Source organism: Gopherus evgoodei, chromosome 17 (assembly GCF_007399415.2).
Source record: "Gopherus evgoodei ecotype Sinaloan lineage chromosome 17, rGopEvg1_v1.p, whole genome shotgun sequence".
In the NCBI taxonomy this organism is placed as follows: domain Eukaryota; kingdom Metazoa; phylum Chordata; order Testudines; family Testudinidae; genus Gopherus; species Gopherus evgoodei.
In genome coordinates, this window is record NC_044338.1 from 11673578 (window position 1) to 11694953 (window position 21376).

The 21376-nt window shown below is 42.8% G+C and overlaps 2 protein-coding genes across 7 annotated transcripts in view; one reads left to right on the top strand and one right to left on the bottom strand.

The window, feature by feature from the left end:
• The first annotated feature begins 1142 nt into the window (after positions 1–1142).
• On the top strand, positions 1143–12866 carry PIMREG (PICALM interacting mitotic regulator). 3 transcript variants are annotated; one of them, XM_030536713.1, is made up of 6 exons: positions 1143–1214; positions 4978–5303; positions 7888–8231; positions 9085–9180; positions 10871–10917; positions 12381–12433. In XM_030536713.1, exons 2-5 carry the CDS (start codon positions 5016–5018, stop codon positions 10899–10901), a joined length of 759 nt encoding a protein of 252 aa, XP_030392573.1. In that variant the 5' UTR covers positions 1143–1214; positions 4978–5015; the 3' UTR covers positions 10902–10917; positions 12381–12433. The 3 variants fall into 3 exon arrangements, with proteins under 3 accessions (XP_030392573.1, XP_030392571.1, XP_030392572.1); XM_030536711.1 differs by lacking the exon at positions 10871–10917 and having other exon boundaries at positions 12381–12866; XM_030536712.1 differs by lacking the exons at positions 1143–1214; positions 10871–10917 and adding an exon at positions 1397–1538 and having other exon boundaries at positions 12381–12866.
• Positions 12867–14631: 1765 nt separating this feature from the next.
• Positions 14632–21376, bottom strand: part of PITPNM3 (PITPNM family member 3) — a 344340-nt gene continuing 337595 nt past the window's right edge. For all 4 annotated transcript variants that reach the window (XM_030536854.1, XM_030536856.1, XM_030536855.1 and 1 more), the window contains one exon: positions 14632–20570. In XM_030536854.1, the coding sequence (XP_030392714.1) occupies positions 20262–20570 (309 nt within the window). In that variant the 3' untranslated portion in view covers positions 14632–20261. The remainder of the gene's footprint in view (positions 20571–21376) is intronic.

Sequence of the window (21376 nt, forward strand, 5' to 3'; positions counted from 1 at the left end):
CCCTTCTTTATAAGGTGGGGAGGGGAGATTTCATGAACCCTGCATTTAGGACCTGAGTATTTATGCCAGCTTGTATTCAAAGTATGTCTATTTCCCCACCACTGCCCAACTGCTAGTCTGAGGCCTAGGGACAGATGTATAGAAAATGTAAGTGTTCTGGTTCTGCTCTGAATAGGTGAGGTGCAGAAGGCAGACTGTAACAGTGCATGGTTGTCTTTAATTATTCATAACTAGACCCTGCAGATTATGGGAACTTGTGTAGGTACAATGGGGGAATCCATCTGTTAACCAATGTTCTGAGCTACAGAGCTGGACAAGAGTGGGTGCACATGGGATCAATAGTAGCTAGTGCTATCTGAAAAACACAGATACCATTCCCCACTCAGCTGGATCAGATGCAAGCAGGCAATATGCCACCCTGCCATAGTATACAATCTCCCAAGGGGCCTCTTACAAAGATCCAGTGTGAGGGAGCTATACCAACAGCCTGGATAGGAAACCTGAGGGGGTTTCTCTCTTTCTTTCTTTTCTTTCTCTCTCTCACACACAAGTTTTCCTGTCTCTTTTTACTTGCAAGACTTGGCCCTTCCAGTGGTTCTCAAACAGGGGGTTGGGATCCCTCAGAAGGTTATTACATGGAGGGTCATGAGCTGTCAGCTGCCACCCCAAACCCCACTTTGCCTCCAGCATTTATAATGGTGTTAAATATATTATAACTTTTTTTTTAAATTTATAAGGGGGGTCACACACAGAGGCTTGTTGTGTGAAAGAGGTCACCCGTACAAAAGTTTGAGAACCACTGTATTAGACAGTGAGTAGGGAGGTTTCCAAGACATGGCCATGACCATGGCACAAAACAGCCCCACCTTGTTCTGTTCCCCTCGGGCAATGCAAACTGCACGGCTTGCAAATGTGAACCCACCCCGACTGGTTCCAGGCAGGGGGGTGGATAAACTACTGCTACAGGGCCAAGGCTGCGTGTCCGCATCCCAACCCCCTCTGCCGCTGCAAGCTCGCCCAGCTGCAGCCTATCGCCTGGATTATATGTTCTCCCGCCTCTTCAGGGGGTGGGTCCCCCCCCCATTGCACGGGAGAGCAGCAGAGGCAGGAGCGAGCCAATCCTAGAGGAGGAATGAAACAGCGCGCAATTCAAACCCGAAGGCGATTGCAGATAAAGCGGCGGGAGCTGGTGCAAGCGGGGCCGGGCGGGAGCGGTGAGTGAGGCTGGTGCCTTGGGGGGGGCTCAGGCTCAGGGGGAGCCGCGGGGAGGAAGCTGAAGCCGCTACAGTGTTGCAAGCCCGGGGCCCTCCAGGAACAAAGACCGGGCTGGGCTGGGCTGGGAAGCAGCAGCAGGCGCCTCGCCCGTGGCCGTCAGCTGCAGCGCTTCACGCCGAGGGCGCGGTGGGGGGCACGGTCCTCTGCATTGTGCCCTGGCTGCTGCGGTTTTGCTGGGGAGCTGTTTGCTGCCCCTGCCTTTATCAGCATCCCCAGCCCTGGCTTCCCCCGTCCTGCCCCACCACCGCCGGCCCTGCTACCAGGTAAACAGTGACTCTGCCAGTGGGCAGACTGGCCTGGGGCCCGGGAGCGCTGGGTTCCAGAACAACGTGTGTAGTGGGAGGTGCTGAGACCCACTGACCCAAACTGTAAACCCTGTGTATGATGGAAACCACTTCAAACCAGGGGTGCGGCAGCACCTGTAGTTCTAGCACCAAGGCTGGGGTCTGTTCATGCCTCTGGATGACTGTGGGTGATGGGCCCCCTCTGTGCCTCAGTTTTCCTATCTGTCAAATGTGGAGTAATGATACAGACCTACCTTTTATCTGTAGATATCAAAGTGCTATGTAAAAGCTAGGAATTGGTGGTGTAATCTGAGTTCATTACAAATTCCTTGCCCTGTCTGCTTTTGGTCTTCTATTGCAAGCGTGTGTGTGTGCGCGCGTGCGCTGACGCACACACAACGGGTCTAAAACAGGGTTCTCAAACTGGGGGTTGGGACACCTCAAGGGGTTATGAGGTTATTACATGGGGGAGTCGCAAGCTCTCAGCCTCCACCCCAAATCCTGTTTTGCCTCCAGCATTTATAGTGGTGTTTAAAACACCTTTTTATATATTTATGGGGGGGGGGTCGCACTCAGGCTTGCTATGTGAAAGGGGTCACCAGTACAAAAGTCTGAGAACCACTGGTCTAGAACAAATTGTGAAGGAGTTTATGGAGCTTCTGTCGAACCTCAAAGTTAAAAACTCTTCAGGAATGGAGGTTGTTCATAACTCTGAAATGTTTAACTCTGAACAAAACATTATAGTTCTTTCAAAAGTTTACAACTGAACATTGACTTAATACAGCTTTGAAACTTTACTGTGCAAAAGAAAAATGCTGCTTTTAACCATCTTAATTTAAAAGAAACCAGCACAGAAACAGTTTTCTTACCTTGTCAAATCTTTTTAAACTTTCCCTTAATTTTTTTTAGTAGTTTAATACAGTATTTCCTGTTGTTTTGTTTTGTTGTTTTTTTTTGTCTCTGCTGCTGCCTGATTGCAAACTTCCAATTCCAAGTGAGGTGAATGGTTGGCCTGTCAGTTTGTAACTCTGGTGTTTTGTAATTCTGAGGCTCTGCTATAAATGGTGTAATGTAACGTGGGTTAACTAGAGGTGGATCATGCCAGACTAACCTGATTTCCTTCTTTGAGAAAATAGCAGATTTTTTTTTAAGATAAGGAAAGTGCAGTAGATTTAATACACTTGGAGTTCAGTAACGCATTTGACACAGTGCCACATGAGAAATAATTAGTTAAATTATGGTAGTTGCTATTGGGGATCAGTACAAAAATTGTAAGGTGGATCAGGAACTGGCTAAAGGGGATAAAGCTATAAGCTTTTGGTGAAAGGTGAATTGGACTGGAGAGAGGTTAGTCATGGAGTTCCTTGAGGATGGGTTTCTGGGACCAGGGTTTCAGCCAGCCACCTGCAGGAGTCAGGATGGGATTCTCTCATTCTCCACCCTGCGCACCCCCCACATAGTGGGTTTTGATTTCCTTCCTCTGAAGCCTTGGAGATAGGACACTGGACAAGGCTCTGAGGTGCCACCGAGCATTTCTCTCTCTCTCTCAGGTGCTTGGCTGTCTGGTTCTTGCTTACATGCTCAGGATCTAACCAATCTCCAGATGTGGGGCTGGGAAGGAATTCTCCTCTAGTCAGGACCGTACAGGATAGGAGAATCCCAGTAAAAAGATGTCAGAGATGGGCATATGCACTAATTTATGTTCACTACGCTTCTGGTGTTTGTTGCAAGACACTCAGTGAACAATAACAGAAGGCTTGATACAGAGGGCCATGTCTGTATTAGACAGCACTGGGTACAGAAATGTGAATCCTGGAAGAGAGTAGGTTAGGAACTTAACAGAGGTGTATAAAGCTACTGTTAAGGAAAATCGATTTTAAATTTTATCAAGTGACTTGAAACTGTCTGTTATTGTCTTTAACACCCAGAAACTGCACATTTTAGAAGCTGAACACACTTTATTATTAGCAGGTTAAACTGAACTTGCCGTACTCTCCAGCTCTATGCAAAGAACATAACATGCAATACCCGTTGGGACAATGACTCTTGAGAATCAGAATATAACAGGAGAGGCCCTTTGATCTGCACTTCGCGCTGCGCTCCACTGTGTGAATGCACACAATAAATTGGTCTATCACTACTTCTCAGCAAAGATTTAATGGCTTGCTGAAGTGAGGTCTCTAAGCAAGGCATGGGTTATCAAACAGGTTTCTGGAGAGCTGATTGATCACATGGTGCTAGTACATCGTCATTCCCGTGTGCAAAACTGCATTTAAAGAATCTAAAAATATATTAAATGCTTTTCTACTATTCCTGTTTCACGTAACCAAGTGATAAGGGCATGTTAACTGGAGGGTAGGGGAGAGTGTCCAGGAGGTTGTGTATGGGTGGAAAGGTATCTACAAGACACTCTTTACTAAGATGTGCAGCACGGTTTTAAAAACTGGAGAACTCCTGTATTAAGACATCATTATGCATACACACTATAGTGCCTTTATTAATATGCAGTGAGGTGTTGAGAAAGCTAGTTCAGTTTTATCTTGGCTCACATTTGGATGCAATCGCCTGGCTTTTCTAAACAGTGCTTATGAATTGACACAGTTCATTAATTCACCCTGGGTGGCTTGCTTATTAGCAAGAGTGAAAGTAATTTAAAAGATTATTTCCCAAATAATTTTGAACAAGCTACTGTATAGAAATCAGGAACGCATTGTTAACTATAACCTGTAGCAGATCTCTTTTGCTGGTAATACCATTCCCTATCCATTGTGTGTGCACACTGCTGCAGTTGTGACTTCAGCTGGTACCTCAAAAGGGAGTGATCTAATTAACCAAGTTCCAAATTTAGGACATAATCTCAATATGACACATAACAAACTCTTGCCATTACAGGGTATTCATATCTTTAATCTTGTATAGTAAACTTCAGTCTTACGATTCACTGGGGCTGATGTGAGGAGCTGGCAATGGGAAGTAGAGAGATAATGGGCCTGTGGGGAGAAATGTAAAACCAGAGTGGTGTAAAAGACTGGAATCTTGACTGAACAGAAATAGAAGCCCAAAGTACTGTTTGACTAGTAATGATTCACTTCTATTGGCTCTCAGAGCTTTAACCAGTTTCTCCTCCAATTGCAGTCTTGTACAGAGCACCTGGGGAAAAGTTTCTGTTACATCTTTGTCTTTTTTTCCCTCAAAAAACATGGGTAGTTACAGAAATGGACAGTGTTTCCTGTTAAACCAATCAAACCTGCTTAGCCTGGTACTTGTTGCTGGTCTCATGTTTTGAAGGGGATTTGGGAAATGAGGATGGGTCCTTTCAAACAACCTGTTGAATGTGCTGTGCAATATGTTTATCCTTTATCATCTGGACTGATTTGTGTTGGGGCTGTGTTCTCATTTGGTGCATTATTTTTCACAGCTTTGTCTGATCCCCTTTGAACCAAGAAGCGAAGAGTGATGGCATCAGTGTTCCAAAGTGTCGGGGCTACTATTGGCTGGAGGAGCCACCAGCTACTGGCTGACTTTGAAAATGAGAGCCCAGTGCCTGACAAATTTAGAAAGAAGCCTTCTTCAAGCGCTCTCAATACCCTCCGCATGTCTCTGAGAAAGCGAATGCCCTTAAAGCAAGTAGAGATGAACCTCAGTGAGAATCCAACTTGGGAAAGTCTGGAAGCAAAAGAGAAGCAACAAAGCTTCCGGGCTATCACAAGAACAGCAAAAAATGCCTTTGGAACAGTGTCCCAGGTAATGACCCTTGTAATGTACTATGGATGGCAGTTCTGTTCATAGCGTGGTGTCCTGTTTCAGGACTAATAATACCTAGCTCTTCTATACAGCACTCTTCAGCTGTAGATTGCAAAGTGCTTTATTGCCGGACATAGTATCTGTATTTCATAACTAGTAAATGCTTTATAATATATAGCTGGCTGGCTGCCACAGAGAAAGAAGAGCAGCACAAACAAGGGAAAGTGACATGTAGGAACAATATACAAAAACAAAGAGTCTTGGTCATGTTATTTTGAGCAAAATCTCCAGCAACTGTAAAACCGCTTTCCCTCTGAGTGCATTACGTGGGACATCACTAGAGAGACACTTTAAAAATAGTAAATGAAGGAGACCTGATAAACTAATAGATTTTTCTGGGCTCTCAAAGAACATGCTTTATGGAAACTTAAGAGCTCAGGGGTGAGAGAAATATGGGACTTTAGTTATACTGTATTTGGAGGCAGGGGGAGAAGATGGGGGTTGGACTAGATGACCTCCTGAGGTCCCTTCCAACCCTGATATTCTATGAAATCAATAGAATATCACCCACCTACATAGTCTGAATATGGACTGACTGGGTTCACAAAGACATACCTTATGGAAATTCCTAAAGATCAGGGCTGTTAAAAATGTACAACCTTAGACAGACTGCATGTGGAGAAGAGATCTAATTTTTAAAGCCTGATCTAAAACCGATTAGCCAGTTGCTGACCCAGGTCCAAGTGTCGTGTCGTTTTCAGACCCAGCCATGAATGTGCGTCAGTGCCTCGTCCTTGGAGCTCAGCCTGGTAGGGGGCTTCACACTCCTTCTGCCTGTTGGGTCAGCGGGTCAGTGGCTGCATGCCCCTCTCCTGCCAGCTGCCTTGTTGCACTCCTGTGCTCAGTGAAGGGCCCTGTAATTCATCAGCACTTGGCTCCACAGCACACAGTGCTGAGAGGCAGCGGCAGTCAATAGGAACAGGGTATGCAGCTACCTACAGGCAGACTTGACCCTGAGTGTGTGAGGTTGTTTTCTGACCTGACCTGGACACATGTAGTCGGGTCCCTTTGGGTTCAGGTCTGTTTGGAGTGGGGAGGGAAAATATTAAACAGCATTCCTGAAGATTCTGCTGGAATTTAGTCCTTGATCTGCAAAGTCACGGTTCTTTACATCCATGTGACCTAGATCAAGGAGACTTCTCCAGCATCTCTCTTGCAGCAAATTGTCTCTGCACCCTTTTAAAGTCACCGAGGCAAAGAGAAGCAGTTGAAATCCTGGGAACAGCTTTAGAAATAGCAAAACACTAGCCTCCCCGTATGTTAAACAGATGGCATGACCTTGGTATGCTCGCTAACTATGAATTGTTTCTATAATGGCATGTACATAGCGGGAAGAACTCGGAATAAGTGCTTCCTGCTAACTCTAAGCTTATTTTGCAGATGAAATGCCAAGCACTGGCATTTTTGCTTGTGTAAAGGCTGCAGAAGCAGGCCTGAGCACTTCTCATGGGACCTGCAATATCGGAGTTGTACCAATGAGGAGTTTTGCTGAATTTTTCATGCAGCCTGTGCTGGGGGGCACAAGCTATTTTAGGAAATGCTGCTAGCCAGGAGCACGACCTGCTATGACTCAGAGTTTGCAAGTAGACTTGAAGCCCAGGGGAGAGCCCTGCGGGTTGAGGTATGTTAGCAGGGTAGGAAAGGGAATCTTGTTTGTGCTGCTCTTCTTTTTCTAAACAAAGGCCTTCAGTTTAAAGGCATCTTTAACAGGTTCTAAAGGCAGGAGCCTGATCCTGCTCCACATGAAATCAGTGAGAACTTTGTCCAGGGCTCCTGTGGCAGCAGGATCAATCCCAAAGACTAATGGATCAAATGAAGCACACTGCTCCATTTCAGCGCTATCAGGGGGAAGAGGCTTTAGCACAGTGGTCCCCAACCTTTTTGTGACCAGTAGCACTTTCATGTTTTCAGAAGCGCGTGGCAGCCGCCAACAATTTTTCAAGGCTTATTTTGTATTTGTATGTTAAATAATACAAAAAAAAATTTTAATATTACATAATATATTAATCCAGAGAGAAGCCGGAGAAAAGCCACGAGGACAGAGAACACTGGTGCCCGCAGCTCTGGAGTACTCTGTCCCCGGCAGGCACGGGGCCCCAGATTGTCTTCTCTGCTGGGCACTAGCGGGCCCCGCACCTTCTGGGGACCAAGGGCACCAGCGCCTGCAGCCCCAGAGTTCTCTGTCCCTGGCAGGCATGGGGCCACAGCTTCTTTCCCCTGCTGGGAACTAGGCAGGCCCCGCACCTGCCGGGAACAGAGAACACCGTGCCCGCAGCCTGAGTTCTCTGTCCCCGGCAGGTCCCCTGTTGGGCACTAGGCGGGTGCACATAAATGCCTCGGTGGGCGCCATGGTGCCTGTGGGCACCACGTTGGGGACCACTGCTTTAGCAGAAATGGCAGATGTGCATCTGCCCTAGTCTAAGCCTGGTTCTAAGAATTGTAGCAATTGTTCATGTGCTGGGATTTTGTTGAGCTGGCACAGTGTAGACAGCGGTTCGTAATCCCAGATATGTCTGCCTTGCAGAAAATAAAGAAGTCCTGCCAAAACCGCCCGCAGTCTCTAGTCATCTCTCCAGCTAAAGCGCCTGCAAGGAGAAGTGGCATCACTTGCTCTGCCAAGAGAAGCACTTCACCTCGAACTCCTAGTCGGAAGAATAGGCTGGCCACCCCATTGTGTGGTCCCACTTGCACCCCCAGGTCCAGCAGGAGAGCCTCCCTTTCATCCAGATCTGCAAAGAGCTTGGTGGGGAAAGAATGGAGGAGTTTCTCTTACTGGCTTGGAAAAGAAGCTGTCCCTCTCCGGAGATCAAGGAGAGCAGCAGCTCTAAAGAGCCCGTATTCATCACCTATGCCTGCCAGCAGAAAGAGGCAAGCTGCAATCGTTTGTAATTCCTATTGCTGTTTTATTATTGTGACTAGAGTGTCTGGCTATCTGAGAGACAGCAGCTGAGCACTACTAATCTTTCCCGCTGAAACTATGTGCTGTTATAATGGTTAGGAAGGTAATAAAGTTGTTACGTGCACCTATTTACAGAGAGAGTGTTTGGCATAAAACTAGGCCGTGGAAACTTAATTTTGCATGATGACAGAACACTGAGATCTCTTGCACCATCCGCATCCAGTGGGAGGGTGATATTAAGTTTACATCATGTAATTATGCTAGCTCCAGTCTGGCTTGAGTTAAAGAAATCTTAACCTTCTAAATTCTGCATTGATGCTGTTTGTTTGATATATCACTTGGATATTGATTCATCCTATTCTGCTCTGCATTTTCCAGAATTATTTATTTGTATTGTGGCGGTATCTAGGGTCTTGGCCCATGCCTGTGGCACTAGGTGCTGTGCAAACAGAAATATGGCCCCCTGCCATGGAGAGTGGACAAAGGGTTGCGGGGAGAAAGTATTTCATGAAGCGCAGAAATCATGCCTTGCCCAAGGTATCAGGTGAAGACAGAGTTGAGAGTTCCATGCATGCCTCCTGGATCCCAGTCCAGTGCCTTAGCTCTGAGACCATCTTTTCTAGGTGCGAGGTGAATGGAGTTAAGGCATGATTAAGGCTGAACATTGGGATGGGGAGTTGTGGCAGTGGCTAGAGGCTTAAAATTTGACCAGAAGGAGCACTAGAGTATATATTGTAGATACTTCCGCAGTGGTAGGGGGCTGGGCTAAATCACCTAGGTAATGTTTGAATCCTCTAATTGCATGCTGCTTTCTTCCTTCAGAGAGTTTGACTGCGAGTTAGAATCAGTCTCTTTGGGAATTCGCCGGCTGAAACGTCTTTCTCAGGTGTTCGATGATGTCATTGAGAGAGAGGAGAGGTAAGCAGTATTGCGAGCGGGGGAGATGTTTATTTCTCCTCTCTAATGCTGCTTGTGCAGCAGAGGATGGTATCACTAAAGATTCACATCTCCAATCCTGAGTCAATGATACTGCTAAATATAAATTAAATGATCCCTCAAAGCTCATAATCAAGATGAGTAAGAGCAATAGAAATGCCTTAACTGTAATGCAGCCTCTCTGCTTTAAGACACTGCATAGTTAGACATCTGCAGACTGGCTCGCAGCTCCACCGAAGCCTGTAACAAACATTCTCCTTGATTAGATGCTGCTTGCTGTAAATCAGAATCCTCTGCACCACACTCAGCCTCGGATACTGTATCTTGCCTGGTAACTCCATGCAGCAGTTCTAAGTGGGTTAATAGCCCAGAATGGGGCCAGTAGAGGCTTCTTAGAATCTCATTGTACAGGCACTTGACTTTCATTTCAATAAGATTCTTTGAATGTTGCCTGAAAACTTGATTCAGATCCAAGTAACACCTAGAATTAATTTGGCTTGTGCATTTGACAACAGTGTGCAATAGTCATTATCACAATCTTCTCTTCTAGTTGAAGGTCTTCCACACACAAGTGTGGGAAAGAAAAACCCTATCAAGAAAGGAAAATAACTTCAAGTGGCAGAGTGACTTAAGGGCAGGTGTATTCACTGAAGGTGTACCTAACTCACTTTGAAATTAACTAGATTTCAGGTTGAAAGGCCTGAAGTGTTGAGGGTCAAATTTGTTTCACAGGGATCATCAAAATAGTAACAGGATGAGAAAGTTGTTGTTGTCCAGACCCAGTAAAAAAAATCTTGATGTAGGAGCCTTTCTTTTGTAAGAAGAACTAAAATTCTTGCACAGTGATTCTATCTTAAGAAGCTTTTGAAATGTGGGAGATTGCTGTGATTTTGTAATAGTTACCTCATTTAGAATGAGCATCTTCAAAGAGCAGCGTGGTAAGAGTTTTCAGATTAAAAAGTTTGGTGCCACAGTAATCTCCTAAACTTTCTCAAGTTGTTCTTAAAGAAGACTGAATATATTAAGCCTAAATCTTGCCTCTTAATTCTACTTGGATCTGGTTACAAATTCTGCATCATCAGGGGACTAGATCTAGACTACAGGGCCCTGTCTTGCAGATAACAAAAGCATCTGGATGTAGCTTAGCACTACATATCTTCTAGATCAGGGGTTCTCAGCCTCTCTTTGAGCCCTCCCCTCCCCCCCCCATGCTAAAAAAACACCTCCAGGGCCTGCCAGGGCCAGTTTTAGGGGGTAGGAAGCAGGGCAATTTTTCCTGGGCCTCATTCCACAGGGGGTCTTGCGAAGCTAAGTTGCTCAGACTTTGGCTTCAGCTCTGGGTGGTGGGGCTTGGGGCCCTGGCTTTCTGCCCTGGGCTCTAGCAAGTCTAATGCCAACCATGCTTGGTGGAGCCCCTGAAAGCTGCTTGTGTCCTCCTGGTTGAGAACTACTGTTCCAGATAACTTGCCTCAGAAAGACTTGTGGAAATCCTGCACAATTCCAACTAGTTCTCTCTACCTCAATCATTTTTTCATATGGGTCACATTTTCAGCTGATCAGGTGTGGACACAAGTGGCCAAAATCCTGACAGAGCCATGTGTCAATTAAATGTTCGTAACCATTTCAAGTTCACTAAAGCCTCATTCCTAATATTCATTCTTCCATCTGTTAGTGATATGACAGTTTCTCTCATTCGTAACTGAAGATAGTACCAACCAGGTAAAGTTGTTGTTCTTAAGCTTGCTTTGAATATACTTACTTCACTTGCATGTGGCTGAATGGAGAAAAACTGCTGTTTTCAAGGGAACAAGTACATACAAAACTTTATTGAGCACCTTAAAAAAACCTAACAAACAACCTTACTAATGTACAGAACCACAGGCTGCTTTCTCAAAGTCACCAGTGCTGTGCATGCCTCTCCTAGCTGCAGTTATAATGCGGCTTCAGCTGGTGAATTATGTGTCACTGAGCCCTGTGTGGGTTTGCACTGAAACAATAGTTTGACTTCTGTGCAAATAGCTGTTTTTCTCACCCCAGTCCAGAAAACATCTGGTACTAATGTTTTGTCTCTTCAGTTCTCATTGGTTACTCACTAACAATGTAAAGCATGTCAGAAAAGTGTTACACCATTCTTAATGTCTAACTGTTAAGACAATGCTGCGTCAATAGCAGCAGTTGACATCTTTCTTGCTGGTGTTTAAATACTGCAATTGCATGTAAGTGGCTCTGGAACAAGCAAGGTTCTCCACTGTTAATTTCTGAACATGTCTTCAGCATCACTTCTCTGAACCTTCCCATTAAGGAATTCCCATACAAAATAAGTTAAATGCTTACATTATCTTCACTTGAAGCTGCACTGTGACATCTTTTACACCATTGTGTTGAAGGTGTGTATGCTGGATTTTTTTATTTAACGGGAAAGAGGTAATGTGAGTTGTTGCAGGTGTTTTAATTAGGAACAAATACACAAACAAGAACATGCTGGGCATGAATGCCTGTAGTGTTGCATGGTAGAAAGTGGGGGGACTGTAACCACGAAATGACAAGTTGATCATGTTACTTCCAGTGGTAATGCATGCTACTTACACACTAGCAATTCAGTTCACTTTACTGCCTATTTACATGCCTTCACTTGCTGGTTTGAACATCTCCTCTATTTCTGTTGGAAAAGCCCATGACTTTTGCAACTTAATATGTTGGTAAGAGGATGTCATACTTAGCAACTTTAAGGTAGAAACTAATTCTACCTTCTGATCTCCACTAGACATAGTAGGAGTCTGGAGTTTTTCCTCCAATTAGGCCCTGTGCAGATAAACTTATAGACAATGGCTATTTTGGTTTTTTTTAAACTTTTGCTCACCCTTCACAAAACAAGCACTGATGTAAAAGCTATGTTAGACATATAATGTTTAACATTTAAGCCAAATTAGACCATCCCCATTAATGTTTTTTTCCTAATATCATGCTGCTTAATCTGTCTGCTGCTATTGCTGACCACACATAACAGATAAAACATGACTGAAGTGAGAATTTGTTTTAATGGCCTTCATAAAATCTGCTCACTATACTAGGCACACTGTTTCCTGACTTCTGCCCACTTTCCAGCAGCTTGTGTATACTGAACTACCAACTAACTTTGCCCATTACTCTGTTTATTAATTACACTCCTTTATTCTCTGCAGAGAACAAGCAATATCCAATTATCAGTATCTAATGGCACAAAACTTGCGATCTGGGCATCGGTCTCGGAAACTCTCCCAATCTGCTTTCAGATGGTGTGTGAGGAGGCTCCAGCATGCAGTTGGCACTTGGACTGAGATGACCTTAAACAGTATTAACAACGTGTGAGCAAATGAAGGATTAACTATATATGGGAGTTGGAGGGGTGTATTGTCTGTTTGGATTTAAGTGACTCTGCTTTGAATAAGCCATTAACCATTTTTAGAATACTACCTTTCAGTTCAGCTCAGGTCTTTCCTTCTATGGATTTCTCCTGCCAACGGTGCAGGGATTATATTAAAGTATATCACATGACCACCCCTGTGGTATTGCCCAGCAATGGAATAGTGAACTGAACTCACTTAACCAGGACTTGAGCTCTCCCAGCGCTGCATGTAAACCACATCCCTTACGGGTGTAGCGTGCAGCGCTGGGTGCCGTGCTCCCAGTGCTGCTGCCCTGATTACACTGATGCTTTACAGCGCTGTATCTTGCAGCGCTCAGGGGGGTGTTTTTTCACACCCCAGTTGCAGCGCTGTAAAGTGTGAGTGTAGCCAAGGCCTCTGAATGGGAAAGCATAGGCATTGGTGCTAAGTGCATGAATTTCATTGAGATTTAGTGGCCTTAGATCACTTAGCATAAAGCCTTCAGAAGCACCTGTGTGCCAAAACCATAGTATACAAAATGGTGTCTGGCTGTGATTTCAGTTACTGTGAGTTGACATTGGGGGTAACTAAAAATCATGGAATTCTGTAATTACTCCAGAGTTGCACTGAAATTACTGCCTAAGTGAATTAAGATAAATAGAAGCAAGACAACTTTAATTCGGAATGAGTGTGTCCACACAGGAATTTAACATTGCTTAACTAATCCATGCCTTTGGTTTATTCAGATTAGCTTTCCTAAAGGTACCTGTGTAGATAAGCCCTGGGTGATTGAAGTCAGAATGTGTGACCCTCCCCCAACCCCCTTAAAGTTCACAGGGTTTGACTGACTAATGTATCTATTCCATTTTTAACTGCTAACTGTTGGGACTTCATTTGTCTTTCATGCTACTGCTGTAAGACAGCTGAAAACACTAACAGTTAATATACTAAAGTAACACTTGTTGCTTAACATTATAATGTTTGTTTTTATGCAGTGGCACTAGTTAATGTTAGCATAAACATTTATTAGAAACACTTATTTTGATATCAAAATGTCAGGCTCTGTAATAGAGGTAATCTTAGTTTAGCAAAATATTAATTCTCTGTTTCAACAAAGCAAAGGAGTCCTGTTTTCCATAAACTTCTAGAACTCCGTGCCAATGCTGTTCCTTGAGCTGTAGCTTTTTTCTAAAGAGAATAAGTAAACAAAGGAGTATTATTTGTTTTTAAAGCAATCTGAGTCAGTGTGTGGCTACAGAATACTGACATTTAGAATTTTTAAACTTTATGGCTGTTTGTGTGAATTCTGTTGCCACTTACTATTTCAGATGGCTACAATATTGCCCTGCTTCATTCTCCCCCATAATATTCTAGTAGGATCGAAGTCCAAATTTTTGTAAGCAATCCTGCACCAATGCCTGAATGCTGCCCCATCTATATTTAAATTAACTCTCCTTTTGCCTGGTGACAAACCAGACTGTTTAAAACTTTGTAATGCTGGGCTGGAACTCTTTCCTATTTGGATTTCAAAAAGTAGATAAGGTTATTGTTTTAAGCCAGGGAAGAGCTTTTATTTGAAGTTTTACTGGTATGTACTGATCCTTTATAAAAAAGACAAAATAGACTTTTCATAACAGTGATGGCTTGTTGTTGAATGCTATTTTCAAACTCCCTGCCACTGCCCCTTAAGAAAAACCTCAACCCCCAATTGCCATTCATCTTGTAAGGAGGAGAAATATTTATTCTTGCCATTTGTTATTCAGTGCACTCAAAGCATTTTTATCTATTATAGGTTTTGACTAATTAAAATCAAAGGGACTGCCTGGCATGTGTAGCTAAGGGATAAAGAACCCACATTTTGGAAAAATCCTGCTCATCTCCTTTTTCTGCTTGAAGCTCAGCTGGCAGTGCTGCCTTACAGCAGGCAAGGACCTAAAGTTCTCTATTTTGACTAAGATACAGCTGCTCAAAACTAACTGTGCCATTGGGTAGGTCTTGGAATTGCAACCTGTTCAGAATGGGTAATCAGGTGCATAATTCCCCGGGAGCTTTTGCACACCAATGTAAAGAAAAACCCACAACGCTGTCATTTAAAGGCAAAGAAGGCTTTTATTTGACTAGCTTTTTATAAGATTTTTAAAAACCAGCTCACATCAAAATCTAGACCAGTTGTAAAAATCTTACTCCTTAGTTCATAATGTTAAGAAATTCATTATTGTACAGGTTTTTTTAATTTATACAAGGCAGCCATAGGAAATATAAACATTTGTCACCATAGATAGAACCTTCCCACTGACACTATTTAAAAGTATACACTTAGTAAAACTGTAGACTCAAAGACCATGTACAATTTCAAGTCTCCTCACAGGGATTCAGTTAAGTAGACATTTTGTCTTCCCACATAAATAAAAAAAATAGTATGCTTTGGGGTTGGGGTTCTGCCATGAGACTGCCCTTCTAGACCCAGAAGTAGCTTCCAATATTTAGAACTTGCTGTTTTCCACAACTTTAGTGTTCCATTTTACATGTAAACCTGCCTTTACTTAGCCTTCCCATACCCAAAAAAGCACTGACTCTCAGAGCGTATTGACAGCTAACTCACATTTTTCCACCCCTTCCTTTAAAACTGGGCCTGCTTACTGTCAAATTTTAAAATAATTACAGGCCAGCTCATCATCCCCTTTTCATGGATCTGAGCCAAAAAGGGAAGTGTCGGCTGTGTTATTTTCAACTCCCTCAGGGAGCTCCATTCCAAGCAGGATCACTGGCTGCTATCTGTAGCCTGGGAAATGAGTATGTTTTCATACTCACCCTAGTCTGTAGTTAGAACTCACTCCCACCCTCCAATCTCCTGTAGAACAGCTATGCTTCCAGGGACAGTGAGGTCAGACACATTAGGTGGCAGGGTGAAAAAAGGCCACGTGCCTAATTTCTCCACTCCCCAAAGGGAATAACCAGCTGGAAATTCTGTGACTCCACATTCAGAGTTTTCAGTCCCTTAAACAGGAAAAAAAGAGAGGCAGAGGAGATACTTCTATTAATAATGTAGGATTAAAGAAATGCGTTTAAAAGCAACTTGCTGCTATTGTGTTAATATATAGTGTCAGTTAACTTTCTTGTGGTGTGGATAGTGGGGGGTGGGGGAAATGTTTTTGCTTTTAGTGCTGTTCTTTACCAGTTGTTTTACATTCAGTCTTGAAAAATTATAGGGGAAAGTGCTCTTGGCTATTTGCTTTTAAAACCAGATTATATGCAAACTACTGGATTTGTTTAGATGCATATGCACACAATTTTTGCAGAGTGGAAGCAGGGCATCCTGTTCAGCAGAACCAGGTACAAGGGCTGTTTACATGCTTTCTGTGCCCCACAAGAGCATGAGAATTTGACAGAAGTGTCACCATCTTCGCTAATGGCTTTTTCTGTCTCCCTATAACTCCTGAAATATGCCCTAGCTACTTTGAAAGCAGTAGCAAATAAGAGGAGAGGGCCCTCTAATACCATCTTCTAAAGTCTGAACTCTCTAGTATAAAGGCTGCTAGATGTACTAAATAGTGGAGAATGGAACACGATTAATGCTTTTCTTCCCATCTAACCATATCAAAACGGCAGCTAACTCTTGAACCCCAGTGACGGAGAAGGACAATAGATGTTGTGTAGTTCACACCTAACAAAGTAGTATGCTGAATAGATATAAAACATGCCACAGAATAAACAAGAAAACTTTGGTCAAGCAAGATGATTTTGTTTCAAGAGCACTAGTGTAGGCAAACATGTACTTAAACATTTTAGTGACATACTCATAAAATTTGGATTACCATTACTATGCGTGTCTGTGGAATATTCTGCACTCTTTACAATGCTACTTCTCCCCCCAAAAAACAGGACAACAAAATAGACCAAATAGCTATTGTAAAAAAATGCATATTGGTTACAAATTTGCTGTGAAAGCTTTACCAAAACTTCACATAGGGTTGTAATGAAGTCAGTAAATATATACACACACGCACAACAAACACCACAGCTCTGAAGGTGTCTTTTCACAATAGCTTAGATAACAGACCACCACTGCTAGTTAATCAGGTTTTTTTTTTTTACAGTAATAAACTGGGTCCATAAACATGGCGGAGAAATAAGTGTTTCTAGTCACAGCCTACCTTCCTTGTGCATTTAACTTTGACTGCTATGACTCCTCACTAAAATATTACATTACATTTTACATTTCCAATTATTCCCTCAGTTTACCTGGGCAGAAGACTGTGCTTTTCCATATCAAGCAGTCAGGAGGCACTGAAGTGCAGAAATTATGTGCTCAACCTGTGTTCTGTGAGCACCCAAAACTTCCATTGATGTCTTAATTCACAACCAAGATAGTTTTGAGTGTGCAGAGACATCTGGTAGTAACTTGATACAAACGGAAAATGATACCCAAACCCAATCTGCTAATGAATGAAATTTTAAAAAGCACAGCTAATCCCCTTGGTGAAAGTTTAAGCAAAACTGAATGAAGACTTAAATTGATTTTGAAATTCCACTTAACTCAACAGGTGCAGACTTTCCTACTTCAAAGCCTATGAATCATGGCATGTAAACAATCTGGCAAGAAGCAAATCCTTTAGGAGATAACAGGGATTGACAATTTAACATAACTGGGCCTAGGTCAGCATCCATAAAAGAGCTACCTGGACACAGCATAAATTAGATGCAAGTTTTAATATACAGCTGGGTTCCCAAATTTCCAATTACATAATAACTTGTTTGTAGGCCCAGCTAGTTCAGAGATTTCATGTCATTCTTCTTACCATACTGATACTCTCAGCCCCACTGAAATGACAACACCATTTTAGTGACTAATAATCTAGAGCAAGGAAAAAACCCAACTGCTTTAAATCTTCTGAAATTTTGGAACACGGGCTGGAAACTGGTATGAAACATTAACCTGTAACTTGAATATGTTGTGGGATTGTGAGCAGAGGGTAAAACATTCAATCCCTGAGCAATAAGCAATATTGGAATTATACTAAGGCCACATGAGTTCCCATAGCTCATAAAACCAAGTCGAGGAGTTAATTTTTCTCAGCTGCAATCTAATACTGTATGTAGTAACATTTAAAATGCTGACATTCTAATCATGTACACAGACTAGCACTTATTTCACTGCTTAAATTATTATACGGTTGACTAGAAGCTATTGTACTGGCTTCTCATAAGAGACCCAGGTATTAATGAAAAATTCAAGTTAAAAACATTGTTATAACTTTCAGGCTCATTTTCCTTAATGATGGACACAGTTCCAACTCATCTATATTTCTTTCCAGAATGAGATTAATAGGAGAATTAGATAAATATATAGGCGAAGCTGGTTTTGGAGCCTCGTGGCTGATAGAGGTAGACATTAGCTAAAGCAACAATAGCTTTGAATTGCACAATTACCACCAGCAGGGTACATGCTGTAACACAGAGCTGCTTTAAAAAATGTAATTTTGAGCTAAACAATCAATGTCACCTTTAGATCTGCCCATCCGATTACAGGTAGGAACTCAATAGACAAATCTGAAAAGTCGTATGCTCCCCTGCCCGTTAAACTTGAGGTAAGCTGAAAAATACTGTATCTCAGAAGTTTTGCAGTGAAGAGAGCCTAAAACAGTTGGCCAGTCACCATAGCCCCAAGCAAATAAAACTGCTCTAAGGACAATAAAGGAGTGAATCTGCTGAATCTGTAAACCGTTAGTGGTCAGATGTAGATCACCGTAGCAAGCTTTTTACTGTATGTTTTATGGGCATTTTTTGTTAGTACCTGTTAGTCAGAAGAGAGGCATCAGATAGATTCAGCACCAGCCACCCATCTTCATTACTTGCTTTTCCTTGCCCGTAGAGCAGCAGTGGAGAGCCAGATTCATCACTGGGAGAAGCAGCCACGACTCCACTAAAGTCTGTGGAGCCATGCATGCTGATACTAGTAGTCAGTGGAGCGCAGGGAGCTAGTTTCTGCCCTGCTTTGCAGCCTGTGTGATTTCAGTCTGGTTGCAGAGGGTGGATGAGAGGGACACAGAGGGCAAAGACAGAACACATAACCATTTAAAGTGCTGTGTGTTAGAGGATTTGTGACATTACACAGAAAAAGACAGTTTAAACCTAAGCACTATTTTAAGTGTTGCTCTGGGAGATCTTACATTTAGCTTTTATGTCCAAATGACCTGGCGCCAAGGAGACACTGAGCAAAGGACATAAATAAAACAGTTAGCTTTAAGTACCCGATCCTAACTAGCGTGAGCTTGCAAAACAATCAGTGTCTTAATTTTAACGTCAAAACTCCAGTTTAATTTAACCGGGGTAAGAGAAACATTAATTTTATTGTGAAAAGCTACTAGATCTTTCAGGAAATGTGACGCTAGATTTTTGCACAAACCAGTGTTTAATCCTGTAAGAGGTGGTGTTCCTGAGCGCTTACAACCAAGTTTTAGTTTCTCCACTGAATTCAGCTCAGTAGGAGTTATCACTGAGTAAGAATTTGCAGGATCTGGCTCTTTGCTTCTATCCTAAAACGACTACAAAATTTACCTCTGAAATGTGAACATTTAGGGAGATTCCCACACAGTTGCCTCCAGTAGATCCTTCTAACTGAGCTGAGAACATCTAAATGGAATTTTTCGATAATTAGAAAATGAGTACTTTTAACTAGCAGCTGCAATTTCATAGCATCTAGTTTCTATGAAGCTTAAATGTGAGTATTTTAAATACAGTAAGATTGTTTTAACAGAAACTGCACTACACTTTCATGTCACTGCTGTTTAAAAAACAATATGCTAAGAGAAAAATTACCAATATAAAACCGGTTATGATTTTATCACTCATTTTCATCCATTGTAAAATTCTGGAGACGCTACAGAAGAGGGATTTCTTTAGCTGACCTATGTAGGATCCATGTCTTATATCTAAAGGGTCAAACCCATCTTGTTGCTTGAAGGAATTCAAACATTTGTACAGTCAACAAGCTCCAAAAAAAGTGATTTTTGTATATAGCAACACTATCAGTGCTTCAGACTGCAGAGACATTTTTCTTTTTTTAAACATCAGGTGTTTATGATTTGGTTCATAAGTAGATTTCTCTAGTGTATATTTTAAGTCTGGCTACCTCACTTATAAGATGTATGGATCAGAACTTGAGCTGATGCACATTCATCAACACCGCAAGCCAAAGGAAATTTTCTTGGGTTTAAGGTACCCAAAGAGTTTGCCTTCCACTCCACCTGCACTTCCCTTCTGTGTAAACACTTTCTCAGGAGTATAGCAGCAACTGATACAGCCATTAGGGTTTTAAAATGTAACCCTTCTCTTTCACTCATTTTACCTGCTTATGCTTTTTTTTTTTTAAGGTGCTACTAATTAGCTGATGTCACTCCTTTAAGCATCTTCCCTTGAGTAAAATCAATCTGTTAAAGCTTTTCTCTTATTGTACATTTTATAATGTGTCTTGTAAAAAAAATTCTAAGACCTATTTTGCAGTTTTGATGTTAAGCACTTGCGATAGTTTTAGATCTGGATTTAAAGTTTTATTATAGGTATGTTAAGAGGAACAAACAAAGTTCCCTACTTGGTTTGAGAAGGCAGATTCCAGAGCAAGGAAGGCTCTGGTTATGTGTCCTACCTCATGCCTACAGCTTGATTGGCCGGCACCCAAGACTTACACCTCAATGCTTCCTAAGGCGCAGACTCAAATTTATGGACCCCACCTCGAACCCAGGCTATAGGGGGCAGGTGCCTGTCATGATCTTTGTCTGATTCAGGCTGGCTCTGGGCACGCTCTGGTTTGGGGTTTGACGAAGGTGGGTCAGGCTGCTGCACAGACATAGTCCTGCGAAGGTGAGTCCGTTTCCGCAGAAACTCGGGCTGGGAGTGCAGGCCAAAGCTTCCTTTCCTCAAGATCATCCGGGAGTTGTTCTTCTTGGGCCGTGAATGGAGACTGAATTCCAGCAAGGCTAAGTGTGCCGCATAACCTTCACTGAGGAACTGGAGTGGAGGAAGGAAAGAGGAAAAACACTGCATTAATGATCTACCTGAGCAGACATCATATCAATGAGCAATCTGACAGACCCCTAGCCAACACCGCTCTTGGGTGGTGGTGAAGCATTCAGCATGCGCTGCTCTCATGCCAGCTAATGCACAAGCGTTGCATATTGACTAGGCACAGCTGCATGGTTCCTTCTTTCTGGAGTTTCCAACTTCCAGGTGACTAGTTAAGTCAAGGGCATGAGAGGCCAGACTCTCTGAGATGGAGGGGACAAAATGGCTTTTCTACCACTTGAACTTATCTTCTCATACTTTGGTTGTAGAACTCTACTGTGATGAGGGCGGGATCCTGCGCCTCTCTGGGATCTGTCCTTTCATACTAACGCAGAAGAGCCCAAATGGGTAACAGTCTTTCCCCATGAGTTCAGCAGCAGAGTTGCATGAGAATCAGAGTAAGGATAAAAAGAAAGCTCTAGAGGGGTGGAAAATTAGAGCTAAGACCCCCTCCCCTCCTTCAGAGTGACTATACTCCTGATCAAAACACATGGATGACTAATTCTGGACCATTCTGGCTAGAAAATGCTAATATTTAAGACATTATAGCAGTGCATCTTAACTTGCTCCTTCCATTCAGCCATACATTGTACGTGCAGCTGTCAAGCAACCTGCACTCCTTAGATGCTAAAAACCTTTTGCCCCATTCTTCTTTGCTGTTCATTCCTGCATGAAAATGCCCTCTCTAAGACCTATGCTGTGCTGGCCACACTCAAGATTTATCTTCACTCTTCATCTCCTGTGCATGTCCC

Excerpts from the sequence above, each read along its gene's own strand:
- PIMREG (XM_030536711.1), top strand. The coding sequence starts at position 5,016 with ATGGCATCAGTGTTCCAAAGTGTCGGGGCTACTATTGGCTGGAGGAGC. Across the intron at positions 5,304-7,887 it reads CCTTTGGAACAGTGTCCCAG|AAAATAAAGAAGTCCTGCCA; the intron begins GTAATGACCCTT and ends TCTGCCTTGCAG. Across the intron at positions 9,181-12,380 it reads GTCATTGAGAGAGAGGAGAG|AGAACAAGCAATATCCAATT; the intron begins GTAAGCAGTATT and ends TATTCTCTGCAG.